This window comes from Trachymyrmex cornetzi, unplaced genomic scaffold (assembly GCF_001594075.2).
Source record: "Trachymyrmex cornetzi isolate Tcor2-1 unplaced genomic scaffold, Tcor1.1 scaffold1307, whole genome shotgun sequence".
Classification (NCBI taxonomy): domain Eukaryota; kingdom Metazoa; phylum Arthropoda; class Insecta; order Hymenoptera; family Formicidae; genus Trachymyrmex; species Trachymyrmex cornetzi.
Genome location: NW_017295881.1, coordinates 53,114 through 66,051, shown reverse-complemented (window position 1 = coordinate 66,051; position 12,938 = coordinate 53,114). Strand labels below are relative to the sequence as shown.

At 34.5% G+C, this 12,938-nt stretch overlaps 2 protein-coding genes across 6 annotated transcripts; one reads left to right on the top strand and one right to left on the bottom strand.

The window, feature by feature from the left end:
* Nucleotides 1-1,035: 1,035 nt before the first annotated feature.
* Nucleotides 1,036-7,657, bottom strand: CSN5 (COP9 signalosome subunit 5). 5 transcript variants are annotated; one of them, XM_018522418.1, is made up of 5 exons: nucleotides 7,639-7,657; nucleotides 3,242-3,394; nucleotides 2,907-3,141; nucleotides 2,635-2,829; nucleotides 1,036-1,566 (listed from the first exon to the last, which is right to left on the bottom strand). In XM_018522418.1, exons 2-5 carry the CDS (start codon nucleotides 3,391-3,393, stop codon nucleotides 1,111-1,113), a joined length of 1,038 nt encoding a protein of 345 aa, XP_018377920.1. In that variant the 5' UTR covers nucleotide 3,394; nucleotides 7,639-7,657; the 3' UTR covers nucleotides 1,036-1,110. The 5 variants fall into 5 exon arrangements, with proteins under 5 accessions (XP_018377920.1, XP_018377919.1, XP_018377921.1 ...); XM_018522417.1 differs by lacking the exon at nucleotides 7,639-7,657 and adding an exon at nucleotides 5,087-5,173; XM_018522419.1 differs by lacking the exon at nucleotides 7,639-7,657 and adding an exon at nucleotides 3,767-3,775.
* LOC108770714 (23 kDa integral membrane protein) lies at nucleotides 5,082-12,533 on the top strand. The gene is given in 5 exon segments (XM_018522421.1): nucleotides 5,082-5,147; nucleotides 10,820-11,008; nucleotides 11,081-11,245; nucleotides 11,735-11,944; nucleotides 12,016-12,533. Coding segments are annotated over 5 exon segments (798 nt in total). The 5' UTR covers nucleotides 5,082-5,087; the 3' UTR covers nucleotides 12,190-12,533.
* Nucleotides 12,534-12,938: the final 405 nt, after the last annotated feature.

The window sequence follows — 12,938 nt, the reverse complement described above, 5'->3', positions numbered from 1 at the left end:
AGAGAGAGAGAGAGAGAGAGAGAGAGAGAGAGAGAGAGAGAGAGAGGAGAGAAACAGAGAAATATACAGAAACATTCGCTCATTTAACATGATGTTCATACGATTTTATAATTACTTAATCGAATTTTCACATCTGTCGATGAGTAACAAATGTAAACTCCACAATAAGTATACAAGTTAAGAAGAAAAGATACACGGAGAACAGAATGACAAAACCAGTTTTGTCATTCTCTGTTTCCAAATATGTATTTTTTTCTTTAAACTTTTTTATGTGAATTAAGTTATAAAATACGCTATTGTACTTAATTATTTAATATGGTTCAACGTGATATAACGCGATGCGACATAGATGTACAGGTATGTACATACATACCATAAGAATTCATATCTCTCAAAAGCACCGCACATTTCTTTCAGTCGTACATTTCCTTCTATGATTTCTAATCGGGACATCTTATATATAATTTCTCGATCAGCTTTACGATTGATAGATATATGTGTGCGTGCATGCGTGCGTGCGTGCGCGCGCGCATGTGTGTATACTGTACGCATTTTAGCTCCGTCCCTTATATGTTGCTCGAGATACAAATGCGCGCGCGCGCGCGTGAGGTATAGGAATATATAAGATAGAACAGGTAGGTGTGCGTTCCTGAGTGGCCTTGTCCTTAAAGTTTGTGACACAGCGCGTCAGCCCTTCAGTGGGGTTATTGCTCTGCCTACTTGTTCTGAATATTACACATTAGTTTTATAAACATACCTATAAATATATAAATACATACATGAAGATATAATATTAAGGATAAAAATGCTGTATATATACTTTCTAGCGAATCAAGGTGTGAAAATAAAATGTATTTTTATTCCACTACGTTTTTTTAAAATCATTCACCATTCATGTATACTGGGAATATAAAAAGAGCTATCGTAACGTTGATATTTTTCATTCTCTATTGTATAATCTTAATCTTCCATCTTAAACAAGTTTCTCGAGCGGAAATGAAGAAATTGCAAAGTAATGGTTTCAGAAACCTCGACTTTAAACGAGGACACATATCTTTATTACAAATACACATAGCAGATTTATTATCACACACATTATACTGAATATTATTATTTTTGCTGAGAATCACAAGACACGTTACTACCGACGTGATTGAACAGACGGTCCTTGATAATTTGCGCCATTAAACCATGAATAACTTCGATGGTAGTTTTACAACTGTCCCTGGTCGCTTTTATGAGTTTTTCCACTGTACTGCGATCATGAGGATCCGTGCCGCCTAAAACAAATCCTCTACCCAAAGCTGATTCCGAATGTTCTAATTTATCCGACAAATCGAATATTTGGCCGGTGGTGTAATCCGCATTTGTCAATAGGCTAGAAGAGCTCAAAGTGTTCACCCAGTATTTATTCCATAATGAGTCGAGCAGTCGTCTATCCAATGCAGACTTGAAGTAGGACACCTCCAAGGAGTAATATTGTTTACAATGAACACCAAAGTCCTCGATTTTGTTCAGTGGTATCGTCTGGTATTCTGACGGCTCTTCATTAGCAGGTTTATATCCCTAAAAACAATTTAAGTGAAATGCTAATTATTTTTCTCAATAGGAAATGTAAAGTCAATATTATTAATGCATAACAGGAACACACTTTTTGTAACTAGCTAAAGAAATATATGAATCCTTGAGATTCACTAAAGTTTCCTGTTACTAGGTAAAAAATTTGTTAGTTATCAGCTATATGTACAGGTTGTTTGGAAAGTGCCGGGACACCTGAATATCATGGAAAGTATAAGTATTACAGTAAAGTGTTTCAGACAAAAGTTGTAGGGTTCAAAAAGATCATTACCTGGATAACAATTGTCAAGATCAAGGTCATTGGAGATTGTTCCTCTTATTTCCACTTTTGCACTAAAAATTTATTTCTACGTAAAAATGAAAATAAGAGATACAACCTCCAATGGCCTTGATCTTGACAAATGTTATTCAGGTCATGATTCTGAACATTTAAGAAGTTTTAGCCGTCGGTCGGACATCTTGGATAATGCTAATGCCGGCGGTGCTGCAACTTGCAAGCCTTATAACTCGAAAAGTACTTAATGAAAATGAATTTAATTATAATGTTTAAGAAAGCTCTCGAGATGATCTACAAAAATGTACAATAAAAAGTAGAAGATTCCATTTATGAAATTAAAGGTAACCTTCACGTGACCTTCAAGTAATTATTCAAGGTTAAATTAATGACACCATCTCATGTCCCCCTCAAAGCCGTACAACTTTTGTCTGAAACATTATTTCCTAAAATCAAAAATAAAAGTTATTTGGGGTGGGACATTAAAATGGGACAGTCTATATATATAAAATTACAACACTTAAACTTAATATAAATACAATAGTATAATAATTAGCCAACACAAATAAAACAAATTATTATACAAAATCAAATTGTGAAACATAAAATCATTCCAAATTATTATATTATTTAAAAATTAGGAAAATATCCCAAGGTTACTAGGACTCGTATGTCCCAGTTACGGATTAAGTATATCTGGAACTAAAATAAACATCTTAGATTCCTTTTTTCTAAAATGGATTAATTTCAATTTTTTAAGACATGGTCTATATAAAACGTACTTTAGGATAAGTTCTGAATGCACCAAGGCAAACTTTGCCAGCGGAGATGGTTCTCACTGGATCGATGACAATTGCAACAAATGGTTCTTGGAAATTTTGATTGAGCATCTGGGTGGATACATCAATACCAGACAACCAGCAGCCATATCCAGGATGACTGTGATACCATCCGATTGCATTCTCTAATCTACCAACCTAAAGAATAAATTATTGAAAGCTATAGATTATTGCCATATATTTAAAAAGTAGTTTTTGTTACAAAATATATGTACTTGTTTAGCTGCTTCTATATATGCTGTCATGTACTCATAAGCTTGAGCTTGAGCATTTACTCTAGTTTCGGTCCCTTCGACTGGCAATGCAAAGGAATCCATTACAATCATCGTGTTTGCTGCTACTTTACCAAGCAGGAGACCCATTACTTCTAGCGTCCCACCAGATCGTGCATGCATAACCATTTTTAACAGAGCTAACGCAGATATTTTTATGTCCTTGAAGAAATGGGGGCTACAAATAAGAAAAAGTACTGATTACCAGTTAATGCTTTTGGTTTTCGTGGTATATAGATTAGTAGTATTCTCTCTTTCTCTCTTTTTCTCTCCCATACTCTTTTTCCCATGGTTTGGCAGTTAATATATCTTGTTGTTCCTTTCTGTCGTATCTATAAATCTCGTCCATGGTGCTGATAGTTTCAATGCAGTTTGACAACTCCCATGTCTTCTGGGCAATATTATTCTGATCAGATGACGGACCAGCCATTCTGCCATAAGAATAATAACAATAATAAGAAGAGGAATAATGAAAGTATATAGTTTGCATTCCATAATACTAAATACTTGGCACAAGTGTGAGCCATATAAATTATATCAACTACAAGAAAAATAACGTCAAATAAGAAATCGTTACGTATTGTAATATTTAGTTCGTTAAAATATACGGTAATTATTTAAAATACCCTACCTAAAATCTTAATAAAAATATACTCATTCAATGCCCAAAACAAAAGAATCTGGCAGAAAAACGCGGCTGCTGGCGTCGTGAATTGAGTTGTTAAAGCGTTAAAGTTGTGGACTTTATAGATTAAGATATCTATCATCCCGATACGCGTTTTGCATTAATTACACAAATTCACTGCTTTAAAAACACAATTACACTGTATGTACACAATGTCTACGCTATTGCTGGATTCACACTGATCCGACGGGGACGTGCGTCGTATGACGTTCTGCAACCAATCAGAAAGCAGAATTTTATTTTGTATCGATGATACGAAGCAAAATCCTATTTTCTGATTGGTTGCAGAGCGACGCACGTCGGATCCAGTGTGAATCCAGTATCAGGATACCTATTATGCTGGATTCACCCTGCATCCAATTTGCGTTGTACGACGCCCTGCAACCAATCAGAAAACAGAATTCCGATGATACGAAGCAAAATCCATCGGAATCCTGTTTTCTGATTGGTTGCAGAGCGTCGCACGACGCAAATCGGATGCAAGGTGAATCCAGCATTATGGAAATGTTCGGAAAGGATTCCGAGCGGAATTATTTCGTTTTCTTCAGAAAACACAATAGAAATCTAGGGAATAATTGAATAATTCCGATCGGAATCCATTTCGAATATTTCCCTAAGTCCGGATTCACAATAGGGTTTTAAACCTTAAGCCATAAGAAATGGGCGAATCACAGTCGCTTATTCTTTTCGGATTCGACTGTAATTGGTCAATTTCTAATGGTTTAAGGCTGGACTTTCACCTGGCGCTACGACGCTCATTTTCAGGGTGAAAACAGGTCACGTGATCAAAATTAGGTACATTCAGTACTACGACCGCTCACTGAGCGCTCAGTGAGCTCTTGTATCTGTTTGGTCTATATTTTTAGATCTAACGGAATATAAGCAGCGGATGTATAACCGTTTCCGGAAAAGCGTTCGGTGAACTGATCGTCCACGGCGGTTTTTGGACGCATTCAGCGGACTCAACAGCTCACTGCTATTGGTGTATTCTTCTAAATCTAAAATTCTGATTGGATGAGCTAAAAGAATACACTAATAACAGCGAGCGCTCACTCAACTATAGACTACGTTTACACGGCTCGATTTACGCCGAAGTCATAACATCGATGTCATGAAACTGGCCAATCATAGTTATTCCTTTGAAGAATGGAATGACTGTGATTGGGCAGTTACATAACTGATAACATCGTGTAAACGTAGTAATTGAGTCCTCTGAACACGCGCAGCACTCATCACTGTCGTCGTCGTGCGTGAGAGCGTGAGAGCGTGAGAGCAAGTAGGGTAGAAGAAGCAAGCTGCAAGAGGGTCCACTTAGCGTTCGGTCACCGTGGCGACGGTGAGCACGCAACCACTTCGGAGTCGCCAGTGTGCGCAACGATCCAAAACAGTATTACGCTTATGCTATTTATAAGTGCTATTTGTAAGCGCGAGCACGCACCATGGGACACGCGTTCGTCTGTTTCCGCTACTGCCTCGTCGCTGGTGCGATCCTCCTTGGCGTAAGTTAATTCTCTTCTCTCGTAAAGTATTAACTGTTTATCCACAAATCCAATCATTGCGGCATCGGTGTCGGTTAGGTTGTTCTCTTCCGCGTCCCATGTCCCATTCTCGATCGAGATTAGCACATTCTGCACATTCTTCACAAAGGACGTAATCATTCGGCCTAAATTCCTAGCTATTTGTAGCTCGTATACTTGTCATCGCAGCATTCGCAGCTGTTATCTCGCCTTTGTGTCTTCGAGATCCATTTAGCCTAATAACTGATTCAGCGTGCCATTATTGTGATCATTCGCGCAGCCGTTGCTATTCGGAACATTTCGGAGTCTTCGGAGATCGCGGCATCGCGCGTGCATTCGTTCAAGGGAGCGGCGGCAATTCGTTTCGCTGCAATTCGCAATTTGCGCGCAAGCGTGCAATGCTAATGATGCTGATGTCGGAGGGGTATACGGGTGCTTTCCACTTGATAACGCAAGTCGATGCAAGTGTCATTCTATCTTTGTCACTCTCTGGGTTTGTTCGCGTCGCATGCTCCAATATGTTCCAATATGCTCTTACCATAGCTCCTACTCACTCCAACGCGCTTGATAGAGTGAGTAGGAGCTATGGTAGGAGTATGTTGGAACATGTTGGAGCATGCGACGCGAACAAACCTTCTGAATGTCAAGTGGTCTGTTTTCTGTTCCTACACTAGACTGTACTATAGCTAGAACTTTCTTTCTCGCTTTCGACAAATATCAAACCTATTTCACTTAAAGTTCCAAAAGTGTATACTGATTCGGCCACAGAAAACAGACTTGAGAAGGATAGAATGACGCTTGTGTCATCGACTTGTCATCAAATGGAAAGCACCCTACTATAACGTGCGTCTATATTCGAGCAAGATTAAATGTCATTTTATCGTCCGATTCATTACGCTTACAAAACCTAAGAATTTTTTCGTTCTTTTTATTTATCGATGTTAAACAAGGACAAATGATATCCACGAGTATCAAAGCCCCAAACGATTTCAACCTATCAGAAATCAGATACACTGGAATATTCAGTTTCTGATAGGTTGGAATCATGTTATTTCTGTCGCTATCGTTATTCCTTCGCATTGGCTGCGTTCAGCAGAGAAAATTAATCAGTTAGCGTTTAGTGATTCTTCAATATGATTGGTTCTTGCCTTTTTCTTTCCAATTGATTTATTTCATTATTCTGTTCATAAAAAGTATTAAAGTACGATTATAAAAAAATTAATAGTTTACGAGATATTTAATATTTTAAGTCAACATGTGACAGAATAAAGTATAAAATATCTCGTAAACTATTGGTTTTTTGATTACAGGAACCATATTGTGTAAAAATAATCATACAATTCCGTTTAAAAAAATGGAGGTGAGCTTCATATCTCTTTAGCGCTTTCACTTAGAAGAAAAACATGACCAAAATACGTCCCTCTTGAAACTACGCAACTTTTGTTTAGTACTTTTCCTTCTATTGTTAAAAACAAGCTAGTTATTGGTTCAGGTGACCTGTTTTAAATGTCTCACCGTGTGAGCGCGCGCGTGTGTATGTGTGTGTGTTTGTGTACCTATCACGGAATAAATCGAAATGGACTCCAACAAGAATTTCGACTTGTTCCATGATAGGTACTCTGAAAAACGATAAACGAATCGAAATCGATTCAATATATTTTATAGGGATACACCGGATCGTAAAATTACCGGATACTGGATACCCGGGCAGAATGTAACATCGGATATCCGGTATCCGATCGGATATCCAAGAAGGCACTTCTTTCAGTCGGATATTCGACCGGATTCCGAGAAAATGTTTTTTAAAAAAAACCTATAGGAAAAAAGATTGTAATTTTGCGACAATGTATAAGATATTATAGCATCATGAATATGCATACTTATTTCTAGAACGTTTGTGTAAGAAAAAATCAACAATTTAATTATACCAAATTTCAATCGGATGCCTCCCCGAATAATAGTGATATCCGGCTATCCGATCGGATCGTAAAAAAGTACCAGATAATACCGGATACTTTCCGGATATCCTGTGCACCTCTAATGTTTTAGAGAAGAGAACTCTGAGTATATTCGAAAAATTATTGTTTCTGTGATGACGTCATAAAACAAGATGTCTATTTATGAAAGGCAACGAGAGAATTGAAAAAAAAACGCACTAATTGCGGAGCGACCTTAATTAACACTTTATTCCGTTTAATTGTAAAAAATCGCTGGTTTGACGTCAGTTATGTGATAATGATGTTATACAGAGTGATCGAAATTTGATAATCTAAAAGTATTAAAAAATCGGATTATTATAGCATGTGCCAAAATTCAGAATATAAACTATAGAAATTTTTCAACGTTTTCGAACAGTTTCTGATTCGTCGATGTAAAGCGTGTATTGTTGTAGAAGGAAATCGAAAAGAAAGAGTTTCCAAATATACGTTTATATTTATTTTTCATTCTTAGGAATAATAGTAGAAAATACTACCAGTGAGGCCACCCATTTCATTGTCATCCTGTATAATCAGCTTTCTTCTAAATATTTTAATTTACATTACACACACGCACGCACATATATATACACATACATTTAGATATTATTTTAATTCTAGTGATTTAGTGAAAGTTGTTCACCTGAAATATATATATGTTCCAAGAATTAAAGTCTTTTGCGATAAGATAAATAAACTCTTATTTCGAGTCGAAAGATTACAAGTTATATCGGTTTTCCTGCAATTTAAGACAACTATCGTTGTGATACTAGTGCGATAGTGTTGAAAGTAATTAAAGTACTGTGATGTGCAAAGTTTATTTGAAATGGACTGTACGAGCGCCTTACCCATTTATAGATAAGATTTTTTTCTTCTTTATCTGTGATAACTCATCTATTACAACAGTCTGATAACACAATCTGTATCATTGCCGAGTTTGCGTACTATTTTCGAGGAAGGAAGCGATACGAGCAAATTTCAACAAAATTGATTTTTATCCATGTCTATTTCTGTACGATTCTATATTATGATATAATCAACGATCGAAATGTATTTATCGCGCGTGAAGCGAAACATTTTGCAAGTCATTACACCAAAATATCGCAAAGTATGAATATCGCAGCAAAAATAATTGTTCTACTTACTTAAATCTGCATAACTGTATATGTACATTCGATAGAAAAGTGTATATATACATATCTATATACATATATGTATATAATAAAATATAAATGTTTGTAACATATGTATGTATGTTGTGTGTTCGTATATGTTTTCTTTCTCTTGTACTTATTCCTCTCTATTGTATCTATATACAATAGACAAAAAGTAATAAGAATTGATAAATAATTTTTGCATTTTTTTTTAAGAAAAAATAAAATTTAAGAAAATTTTTTTTATTACAATGCCAAAATAACGGTAATATACAAGCTTAAAGTAGATGACAATTTTATTAATCTAAAGTTATTTCCATATACTATTCGAAACGTTTCGACTCTTACAGTAGTTCCCTTCAGTCGTTACAAACATTCAATTATAAAAACAAATTAAATTAAAACTACATTTAAAAAACTATCGCTGTCAGAGAGTTAAAGAAGGTACCGCATGATGTATGAAGCATGGTGCAATGTAGTCAAAAGGAATAATAAAAGTTTCGATGATTCCGTCAAGTTTATTTGAACTAAAAAAAGATAATTTAACATTAAGATTCTTAGTAATGTTCTTAAATTTATCATAAAACTGGATATTTATGATAAATTGTGTTTTTCTTAAGTGATATTATACGAGACTATTAAGATGTCTGAAGTTATTTATCAAGAGATTTTATTATACTAGACTGCTGAAGATGGCTCGAATTAATCCAAAACGTAAGAATTTTTTAAGTTTATTATTTATGAAATTCCTAAGAGAGTTTTAAGAGAGCGTAAATGGATGTGTAATATTCTAAGAATATTCAATAGAGTAAGACAAAACATGAAACGGAGGCTGAAAAGATGCATCAAGGTAGTAGTAGATAATTTTGAACCATTTCTGTAAATATATTGTGAGTTGTTTACTTTGTTTTTCTTTGTTTCTCTTTGTCTTGTTTAATTTTACCTATTATTTGTTCCATTAATTGTTTAATATTGTTAGAGCATTAAAGTTCCTCCCATCTCAGAAACTAAGTGTTTCTAGATTCATGTTTATATGAACTTTAAAAAATTTTTGTTGATAGAAACACATGCCTCTCTCTAAAATAGAATATTTAATTTATTCAAGTATATTCTATATGGACTTTTTTTGTCTCGGATAGTAACGAGAGGAAAATATTGGTAACTAAACGTATATTAGTTCGAGAATTGCGAGTATAAGATTACAACTGATATTGAATAAATTATATTGAGCAATGAAGAAATAACAACGAAACATGGAAATCATATTTACCACATTAGAGGGTCAAGCTAATCAAGCATTTGCAAGATCGAATCGAATCGAATCTGTGACATGTTCGAAAATGAATCGAATTAAATCTGAAATCTTTACGCCGAATCGAATCAAATTATAAAACGTTTCTTTTAGTCGAAACCTAATTTAAAGTTAATTGTTGTGCTAAATTTATTTATTTCAGTTTCATTGGCTTAAACAAAATAAATAGTATTTAAAAAAATGAATAGCATTTTCTTCATAATATAAGCCAATAAGCGCACGCGCTTGCACGAAGATTGGTAAGCGCTGATACAAGATTGATCGCAGGAGATAAAGGGAAGAGAGAGAGAGAGAGAGAGAGAGAGAGAGAGAGAGAGAGAATCATGCAAATAAAGCATTTAAAATAGACGAATGATTCGAAATTTCGAACTATTCGGTTTCGAATCTCTCAGATTCGAAAACAGGACGAATCGAATCCATTGTGATTCGAGAATTCGAACAAATTTGCACACCCGTACACCACATATACTCAGAAGAATTTTAATTTGTAATTTTCAACAACTTTAATATTTGACTTATTATGTAAGGTAGGAATTATTTTTATGTATTAACATTGAAAAGGTCCTAATATGAGGATGAAACGTTTATTAAATTTGACATTAAATATTAGCTATCACGAATTAGCGTTGGCTCTTAGCTCTTTTTACCCTTTATTATTGAAAATATTGGTATTGTACAGTGACAAACCGTCCTAAATTAGAAGGACAGTCCCAAATTTTAACTCTTCATCTCACTTTACAACAGCGTTTTAAATTAAGGACATGATTATATAAATCGTGTCTCCCTTTTAAGTATATATAAAAATAATAACTATGAATTAATAAGTATAAAAATAATAAAAATAAAAATAATAAGTGTGAAATATAATTTTCAACTAATATGTAAAGAAAATTTTATGATTTTTATTTAAAAAATCCATAGATATTCATAAAATATATTCGATAGAAAAGATTTTAGAAAATAATGTCCTCTCGTAATTTGACGTATTTTTTTGTAATCTTATATGATATACATTAAATGTTATTAGTTATTTGCAAATATAATAATATGATATTGTTTGTGTGTTTCGTTAACAATTAATTAAATACTCATCTATTAAAATTTATTTACGGCAATATTGAATTTTTTTAAATATCCCTCTTTACTTTCTTGATCATCTTAGTGTATTGTAGTATCTGCTGTGAATATGAAAAAGTTTTTCTTCTTCTGCAGATTTCCGGTGCAATCGTGAGTGTGTTTGCCAGTTATTTCATTTATCAGCTGCATCAATATGCGTTGCTCACACCCAGCCATGTGTGCGGGTCACCTGCTACTTTGTTGGCGATGGGCGTTATTACATGCGGAATCGGCTGGTTGGCCTGGCAATTCCTGGATTTTTCCAACAAAGGTCAAGTGATCATTGTAAGTTTACTTCTGGAATATTCAGGGAAGAATTAGGAAATTCAAAATTTACATGAATTGTTCACATTTCAGTTTGCTATAGCAATGGCGATCATCGTGCTGATCGAAACCGGTGTCGGGATTTGGGCCTTAGTACGCCATGAACAAGTAGACACCCTGTCGTCTACACGACATGAAGAGATTTTTGCCCTTGCGGTCACGGACGAGAAATCTATGTGTCAAGGTCATTAGAGCTGAGTCCTCTTTTATCAATTTTACCATTTATACAGTTTGTTTTTTAAACTTCATTCACAATACAATCGTGTTATACCTATTATTGAATTGTTTTTTTTATGTATGAATGTGTGCGCGGGGTGAAGGGAGTGTAGTATATACATATGCATCGGTGTATACATATCTGTGTCGATGACTATTCTATTGGTATAGTTTGACATTATTATGGATGGACACGCGTCCATAAATTTAGTATATAAATGATTATACATAGTTGTAAAAAAAAAAACAAATTGTATTGTGGTAAATTTGACCTATTAGATAAGTAGCAAGATTATCCAATCACATGCACGGATTACCAGATTTATCTCACAGGTAAAATTTACCAAAAAGTAGAACAACTGGCCCTAAGTGCAGAGTCCTTTAGTTATATTTACGATAAAATAAGATATATGAAATGTGAGAAAAATTTTAATCGAGCTTACTTCGATTCGATTAATAATTTAATTTTAGTTACAATGTTGCGGAATAGATGGGCCTTCCGATTATCGTAGCGTAGAATCGATTCCTTGGTCCTGTTGCAACACGACGAATCAGGAAAACAATACCGGGGGTGCTTGCACTACTATCAATAAACGTGGATGTCAGCACGTGGTTTTAAGTCGGACGAGATCGATCCTTCTTCATGTGTTTCTGCTCGCGTTATGCTCTGTGCTGTTGCAGGTGCGTGTCTTTGTTCACTGTAATTCACGGATCACTCAACTAATCGAAAGACTGTCATCAATTGATTTCAGATTTCCTTCATAGCGTGCACGACTTGTTACGTTAGGATATACAAAGACAGGATGGAAAGGAGAGCGTCAGAGATGGCTATGCGCACGTCTCTGCAAGATACGAAGGAAACAGATACTAAGAACAATCTTTTAATACGTCAGTCGAAATATTCGCATAATTCTGGCAGTCCTTAGCTAATGCTGTATATGACGAAGGACAGAAATGTGTGTCGCTTAAGACGTTGCATCATTGTGATATGCGAAATAGTTTCGCGTGGTGACAATATCAACAGTGTATAGATACATTAGTGATATTAATATCCCCATTATACAGGGTGTTTCAGATCAATCGAGATACACTTCCAATTTTTTTTCACTCTCTAAATTCTTCGGTGTAGAATCTCACTCTAAAAGGTAAAAAAATTGAGTTAGTCGTGAAAAAGACTGGCTAATTATCAATCTTTTAGGGTGAAATTTCATTCTTCAAAGTGACGATTCACTCTAAACATTTTAGAAATTATACTTTAGAGAGAGGGAGGGGCGGGAGCTACAGCTTGTGAATTTTTAACAATGAATTACTTTACAAATAAATCTTAATTAATATTTTTAATAAAATTGATAGAAAGAAAATTTTTTTATACATATTTAAGGAGATAATTTCTAAAAAAGATTGTTTTTTTTTCTTAATTAAATTTAAGGAAAATACAAAATTTTTTAATTCATTGAGGAAAATATATCTTTAAAGTATTTTTGACTCTCACTTGAATACCCTTGTATAAAGAAAAAAGTTGATAATATTCTGAAAGGTGCCTGAATAATTTGCATCCTTACTGCCATTTTATAAGTAAATAGGTTTTTATACTATGACAACATTTCTGTCTTAATATTATGATAGCATTTCTGTCTTTTTATTTAAGTTCCTAGCAATACCGAGACTTTATTTA